This window comes from Eretmochelys imbricata, chromosome 21 (assembly GCF_965152235.1).
Source record: "Eretmochelys imbricata isolate rEreImb1 chromosome 21, rEreImb1.hap1, whole genome shotgun sequence".
NCBI classification, from domain to species: Eukaryota; Metazoa; Chordata; order Testudines; family Cheloniidae; genus Eretmochelys; species Eretmochelys imbricata.
Window position 1 is genome coordinate 10,808,202 of NC_135592.1, and position 7,730 is coordinate 10,815,931.

Here is a 7,730-nt window from a genome sequence, read left to right on the forward strand (position 1 = left end):
CCTCAGCCCCTGCACCCCACCCAATTGTTATGCCCTCCTCTCACACACTTGATTCCCTCACACCGCAGCTTTAGAGGGAGAAAGGGGCTTTTTACACAAACTCATTGGCCCCAGAATTAAATGTATACACTCTATTTCACAGGCAGTCCATTGCTAGGAGGGGGTTCTTCCCCGCAACACACGCTTTGTAGCCTGGGGGAGGTTGGAAGCTCTGAAGTTCATCCGGGAAGTTTGATGCATTTCCAGCCTCTTGCACAATCCTAGACTTCAGCTTTATTATCAAAGGTGGATCTCTTTTTGGAAGCGGGTGGGAGGTGCTGTGGTTCCAGGGATCCCACCAGGAGGTCAGTCCGTTCCCCTGCTCCTGCCCCCTTCTCAGACGGGGTGTACAAACTGGTAGACCAGGCGCTGGGAGATGTCAGGTTTCCGGATGATCCCTTTCTTGTAATACTGCCGGATGGAGCGGCTCAGCTTGTCATAGTTCATGGCGGGCCGATTCTTCCGGATTCCCCATAAACGAGCCACCTGGGCAGAGTCCTCGATCTTGAATATGCCTGAGAGAGGAACATGCAGAGAAAAGGGAGGCAAAAATATAGGATGAGGACCCAAGGTCACTGAGAGGCCGCGTAATCTAGTGGGCAGAGCACAGGACTCGGAAAATTTGGGCTCTAGTCCCAGGTCTGACACAGCTCCGCTGGGGGGATGCTGACAAGTGACTCCCGCTCTCCGTCTGGCTGTTTCCCCTCTCACCCTTCGTCTGCCTTGTAAAGTCTTTGGGGCAAGGACTCTGTGGGCACGTCGAACACAGGCAGCGGCAGTGAACCTCCAAGCCCAGCTCAGCAAACTCAGGCTCACGGGGTTCATGCTAAGAACAGCTGGGAAGACGTTCAGCATCAGGCTCGGCCGCCTGAGGTAGGGGGCATAAGCATCAGAGCCTAGGCTGCAACGTCTACATAGCTACACGTCTACAGCAGGGTGAGCCCCATGAGCGTCCGCCAGTCGACCTGAGCTCAGAGGCTTGCTGCCGTGCGCTGGATAGACACAGCCGCAATGTGCAGAGCCGAGCATGCTCGGGCTTTGATCTAGGCGCGACAGGAATCCAGGATCAGGAGCCCAGTTTCACCAAGAAGGAAGTTTAGGGAATGGAAAATAGAGCTTGGGTTCCCACAAACCCACTGAGGGATGGAGTTTGGGAAAGATAATGGGAGACTCAGATTTGTGTCTATGGCAATGGGTACCTTAGTCATACAGACAGGGAGACACCCAAGCATACCATCTGATTCTGATCTTGCTCACACCAGTGTAAACTGGGAGTCACTGGGCTTGATTTTCTGGGTGCAAAGAGAAGAGCAGAGCAGAAAATCTGGCCCTGTGGATTGACGGAATGACGACAGCAGAATCTGGCCCAGAGAGCTCTGTGATGGAGGACCTGCCTGGGTGAATACTCGTGCAATGAGACTCGTCACTGTGGGGCCTGGGGGACAGAGGTTTTGCCACAGATACAAAAAGTGGCTTTGAGTTCCCCAGGAGGAGTCAACGGCCCCCACCTTTCTCCTTATTGAGCCAGCGAATGAACCGCCCATAGTGATGAGGCTTCAACAAAAGCTCTTTGAGGAACTGCCAGAGGTGGATGGGCTGGCCTGAGCAGGAGGAGTCCACCTCGCTATCCGTCCAGCTCTCGTCACCCGCTGCGGCAGAAAGGAAGCACATGCCAGCTGTTAGTCAGTCGCTGTCAGCACAGGAGCGAGTGGCTCTGGAGACTGGGAACAGAGGGAGTCTTTCCCCTTCAGCTTGCCCAAGTCATCGCGACTCATCAGTGGCCAAAAATTGCTGCCATCTGATGAGAGGAAGGATGGTTCAGTGGGCAGGGCAATAGCCTGCAACTTGGGAATCTCAGGCTGAGTTCCCTACTCTGCCACAGACTCCCTGTGTGACCCTCGGCAAGTCACTTAGCCTTTCTGTGCCTCAGTGCCCCAGCTGTAACCTGGGGATAATAGCCCTGCCCTGCCTCCCAGAAGTGTTGTAAAGACTGAGTTTGTCAGCCCTTTGGGGCAGGGACCATCTTTTTGTTCTGTATTTGTACAGCGCCGAGCACAGCGAGGTGCTGGTCCATGGCTGGGACTCCTGAGTGCCACAGTAATAATACATTAATAATAAATACACACCAGATTATCAGGCACTCCAATATCAGGGATATGTAAGTATCTGGGATAGATCTGAAAGTCATGTCCCCTTTGGGCTTGTTATTAACCAGACTCATTTTTGACAGGTTTCAGAGTAACAGCCATGTCAGTCTGTATTCACAAAATGAGCTACAGCTCACTTCATCGGATGCATACTGTGGCAAGTGTAGAAATCCACCCAGGGTGGATTTGTGCTGGAAATGGCCCACCTTGATTATCATACACATTGTAAGGAGAGTGATCACTTTAGATAAGCTATTACCAGCAGGAGAGTGGGGTGGGGGGGAAGTATTTTTTCATGCTTTGTGTGTATATAAAAAGATCTTCTACACTTGCCACAGTATGCATCCAATGAAGTGAGCTGTAGCTCATGAAAGCTTATGCTCAAATAAATTGGTTAGTCTCTAAGGTGCCACAAGTCCTCCTTTTCTTTTTACTCATTTTTGATTCATTAGCCAGGCTGTTATTGACTAATAAATAGTGTATTATAATTACCACTCTGAGAATTAATTATGATTAACATATTGGTCCTGATTAAGAGAGAAGCAACCCCTGAAATAACTGGAGACCCAGTCACTGAATCGTAAGAGAGAAACAGGTTCACTGACCCCCAGCTTCCCTCCTACCCAGTGATGAGCTGCCAGAAGCTGAAGATCCGATTCCTTCAATCACTCCGGGTCTTCGGCGGCACGTTCTTCACTCGCTCTGGGTCTTCGGTGGCACCAAAGGGCCCACCGCCGAAATGCCACCAAAGGCACGCAGTGCCGCCGGGTGAGTACAAATTCACAGGGGGAGCCAAGAGCTCGGGTGGGACGGGCAGGACAGGAGTTTGCCCACCCCTTTAACAACCGTTTCTCAACCAGCTGCAAAATTTAACAACCGGTTCTAAACTGGCTGAAAAATTTAACAACCGGTTCGCGCGAACCGGCTCCAGCTCACCACTATTCCTACCCCTCCTCACTTCCTGTCCTTGGCAAAGGTGGGAACTCACCACAGTATCGCACTTCTCCAGGCGTAGCCTTCTCCTTCATCCAGGCAGCTGGAAGGGAAGCACGGGTCGGTGTCAGAGAGGGCGCGAGCGTCACGCGAGGGGAGCAGAATCCACCCACTACAAAGCTCACCGTTCCCACGGGTAACATGGGGGAGAGAGACAAATGTCCCAAAGAAGCATGAATGGGTCCCAGCTAACTGGGCATCAGCCCCCAAGCTTTTCAGTTGAGGAAACTTTGCCACGCTCACCCCACCTCCTCCAACTCCGCCACAGCATGTACCTGATTTCCAGATGTCCAGGTGAGCATGCAGCACGTCCCCGCACACCAGGGAGCGCTGACGGAACTGCTCCTCTGACATGGCACACAGATCCTTCCCAGACAGGTCCTGGAAAGATTTCCCAATCTGGGGCAGTCGGTACTGGTGCTCGGTCCATAAGATCCACTTCTGGACGTTTCCTGGACTCCAGTCCGCCGGATCTGTGGAAGAGAAACAAAACGCCCCGGTCCTGGTGAGTGGGGCCAGGGGACACTTCCCCTCCAGAGAACACTCAGCAAGGGTTACAACAACAGGGAACACAGCACCCTTCCCATGCTAAAAGAGAGGGGAGCTGCCTCGACGTGGAGCAGCAGTACTCCCTGCTCACTCCCCCTCCTCCACGGCTGGGGCAAGGAAACTACCCCTCCAGTTTCAATCTACTTCAACCACTGGAAACATGGATCTTTGATCCTTTCCTGGGTTCCCTGCCTCATTCTTCGCCCATCCCCCTGGGAACCAGGTCCCCTTCCTGTCAGGGAAACGCCCCACCTGCAGAAAGTCCCTGCCTTTACTGGGAGAAAATTCAACCCCAGTCAACAGATTTCAAAACCACAGGTCATGGGGGTGTGGGGCAGGGGAAGGGAGCATCAGAAGCACCCTTCACCTACAGCACAGGGGAGCCTCCCCAGTGCAGGCCCGGCCGAGCTGTAAGGAGCAAGTCTCTTTGTACCAAGGCCAGCAAGCGCACTTTCCAATGAATAATCCGATCAGGAGAACAAGACGGACTGCATGCCCACGGTGGAAGCAACAGCAGCATGACCTGTCTGAAGGGCTGGTTCTCCTAAAGGGGCATATTTGTCCTCCATGTGTCAAATCACTTTGTTCCCCATCGCCACGGTTTGTGAAACAGCGACACCCTCTGGAAGAGCACCTGGCTGAGGGGTGCCCAGCAGGGCTGTGCATCCAGCCAGTGGCTACTGCTTGCACACGTGATAGGGCAACTCAGCTTCCCACATGCCGCAAGACACAAGGCTTCAACGGATGGAAATCAGCATAGCGACGCTAACTGCCAAAGGGACCAGTGGAAGAGCCAGTCCAATGTTATTAATGCCTCAATGCAGTGGCTTTATAGATGTTTAAAAAACTCCACAGGATACAAAATATTTCAAATGCAGCGAGAGACCAGCCAGAGTTCTGCGGTGGTTCTGAGCTTCAAAGCCGAGAGAGTTTGGATCTGGGACTCCGGTTCAGGCCCTGATCCAGCATTAGAGGTAGAAACCCTGCGAGTTATTTTAGACACCCCTCCCCCAAAATATATGGGGGATCCCCAAAGAGTGTAAATTCACACAGCTCCATTGATTTACACCAGCTAGGGAGCTGGCCCAAAGTTCGTCATGCCAAAGGAACTCATCCTAGTAAACCAAACATACCTGCCCCCAGCTGGAGACTTTGCCACATTTGCTCTCTGTCCCAGTGCACCTTGCAGAGTCCTTTACAATCAGTGCAAGGCAGGGGTTAAAATGCGCAGTGTAGTGTTGATTATCTAGCTGGGACTCTCTGTTTCTGGCTCCAGCCATTTCTCCTACAGGCCCCAGATCCCAAACCCCACCGCTGACTGCACTGTCCACTCCGGCACTGGGACAATGAAGTGCTGTTTGCAGGGTCCTGAGCTCACTGCTGGGTTTGGCTCTTCAGAGAGGACGTGCAAGGTGCACTTTTGCACCACTGGAGTGAAAAGGCCACACTTCGACCCTGCTCCTGCTCCCACTGAATTCAGTGAGAAAATGCCCTTTGACTCAGACAGGAGCCAGCTCAGGCTCCTTTGAAGATCAGATTGCTCATTCTGGTTCCTACTAAATCCAGTCATGACTGGCGCCAGATGGCTGCAACCCTGTGGTAGGCTGCTTGTAACTCAAAGGCACGTCCACAGATATCTCATGCCATTGCATTTAAACACGTGCGCCAGATGATTTTAGAGAGAGGTACGAACCACAATGCAACGTTTGGGTCCAGATGCTCAACCCCCACACCATAAATCAAGGGTATTCGCATCGCGGGGGGGGCGGAGGGGGGAATGTTCCTTTCCCACTGCGCCACTATTCCCTGGCATGACTTTCTTTCCTCCCCAGTGCGTGTGGCACTTCAAAGTTTCACTATCACATCCCTGCAGCCCAATCCTGCTCCCTGTTGGTGTCCCTGGCAGTTTTACCATTGACGTCAATGAAAAGCAGCCCCATCCCCACCCCCTAGAAGAATCACCTGAGAGGACAGTTCTGTTAGACACTCAATGTTCTACCACCAGCTCTCCCAAGTGGGAAATGAGCCAGGAAGAAAGAAGGAAACCCATCCAGCTGCTCCCTTCCTCCCCTGCCGTCCACTTGCTTAACACACGTGACTTCAAAGACACTTTTCTCCCCTGGAGAAGAGATTCCCCCTGCAACCCAGTGAAATATATTTCACATGGTCATATACATGGGAGATGGGGAAAACCTTCTAGTCCCTATAAATCCAGCTGCCCCAGCCCCTGGGGAGACCGGAATGTTCCGCTCGTGGGAAGCATCTAGAAGACTGATTTAGGAAATATGAGGCCATGTCTACACTCTTGCTACTACAGCAGCTGGGCTAAGGCACTGCATCACTGCAGTGTAGACACTTCCTATATCAACAGAAGGGGGGTTTCTGTTGATGTAGGTAATCCACCTTTCCAGTGGTCATCGGAAGAATCCTACACTGGGGGTTAAGTCGACCCAACTACAGTGCTCAGGGTGTGAAATTTTCACAGCCTTGAGCAATGCAGCTAAACCGACCTAAGTTTTAGGTGCAGACCGGGCCTCAGACTCTTCGACCCCCTGCCCTCACCTGTTTGACACTGCTGGGATCCAGATGTGCCAGATGCTACCCTCTCAGGGCCTCACGCACACCCCACTCACTCTATTGCAACCCAGCAGAATGGTTTAATTATTTAAATTCCTTTCAAATAAAAGGGTCTGAACAGAAAAAAGGAATCCACGTGGCTGTTTTTGCTTTGGCGACTGTTGTGTCGGGGAAGTCCACAGAGGCCAGCGGGGGTGTCTTTCCTTCGACATCCCCGGCCCCTGGAAACGTGACTCAGCCCTCCCTGGAGGAAGTGAGGGGTGAGGAAGGAGCCTGGCCTCCATGTACCAGTCAGTCTTTGACCTCTCTGCAGAGAGTGCCAACAAAGAGGACAATTAGGATCTGACCCAAAGCTCACTGAGGACAACAGAAAATCTTCCAGCGCCTTCAAAGGGCTTTGGGTCCAGCTGTTGATGCTGGCTGCGCTGTGGATACCAGCGTACACAGCACATCCCGGTGCTCTCTGGTAACTGTGGTGGGCCAGGAACTCTAGAGTCACTCCATGGACACCCTGGACCAAGAGCCACCGATGCCTTTCACCCACTGCCGAGCTGAATCCGAACGAGCAAGCGAGAGGTGACAAGCTCCACAGCTCAGTCTGGAGCCCCCCGAGCCTCCGGTCTCCCCACAACAAGGCACTGAGCTCTCCTTGGCCCCCTATTCCCCTCCCCCCATACACACACACACAGCATGAAAATGGAGATACAGAAGGGGGCACCCACCTGCTGCAATGTTGAGGAGCTTGCAAGCCGTCTCGATGTCCTTTAGCACTTCGCCCACCACCATGCTCTGCACCTGCTCCAGCGAGTGCTCCTCCAGGTGGAGGCTCTCCTGGTAGTCCATGTCGGGGCTCAGCCCCAAGCCCTGGCTGTCGATGATGGGACACTGCTCTGGCTCCTTCTGCCCTTCGCCCCTGCCCCCTTGGCCGCTGTCCTGAGGAGTCTCCCCCAGGCCCTTGGGCACCCAGCTGGTGTCCTCTGAGTAGAGCATATCGAAGTAGTGGAGGTAGAAAGTGGGCAGGGTCTGCTCGGGTGTGGCCGGGGGGCTGGGGCTGTCCAGGGAGCTCCAGCTCCGGGTATCGGGGTCTTGTGCGGCTGGGGGCTTCTCCAGGCTGGTCAGCAGAAGGGCTTCCTGCAGGGCAATCCGGCCATGAGGCAGAGCGGTCAGCCCCTGGCCTGCGCTGCCCATCACTCTGCCTGGGTGCGTCTCCAAGTCTGTCAGCCACCAAGGGGTGGAGAGAGAAACAAACCAACAAGCACCAGTCAGAAAGGGCTGGGGCTTGATAATAATTCCTGCCTTTCTGCCCAGTGGTCAGGCACAAAGGGGGAAAGCTAAGCCTGTTAGTGGGAAAGAAGCCTCCAAAGAGCCACTCGACGCCCAAAGAGACCCCCAGATGAAAACAGGTTAAATAGCTCTTCGCAGGCC

The 7,730-nt window shown here is 53.5% G+C and overlaps 1 protein-coding gene across 1 annotated transcript; it reads right to left on the reverse strand.

Annotated features, from left to right (window-relative positions):
- Positions 1 to 375: 375 nt before the first annotated feature.
- On the reverse strand, positions 376 to 7,493 carry SPDEF (SAM pointed domain containing ETS transcription factor). The gene is made up of 5 exons (XM_077839490.1): positions 7,028 to 7,493; positions 3,455 to 3,652; positions 3,175 to 3,222; positions 1,548 to 1,688; positions 376 to 554 (listed from the first exon to the last, which is right to left on the reverse strand). The coding sequence occupies exons 1-5, from the start codon at positions 7,491 to 7,493 to the stop codon at positions 376 to 378; spliced, it is 1,032 nt and encodes a 343-aa protein (XP_077695616.1).
- Positions 7,494 to 7,730: the final 237 nt, after the last annotated feature.

Bases quoted from the DNA above. Each gene is read 5' to 3' on its own strand.
- SPDEF (XM_077839490.1), bottom strand. From the start codon at position 7,493: ATGGGCAGCGCAGGCCAGGGGCTGACCGCTCTGCCTCATGGCCGGATT. The intron at 1,689-3,174 runs GTGAGTTCCCAC...TTTCTGCCGCAG, and splicing joins TGGAGAAGTGCGATACTGTG to CGGGTGACGAGAGCTGGACG. The intron at 555-1,547 runs GTGGGGGCCGTT...TTCCTCTCTCAG, and splicing joins CTGGCTCAATAAGGAGAAAG to GCATATTCAAGATCGAGGAC.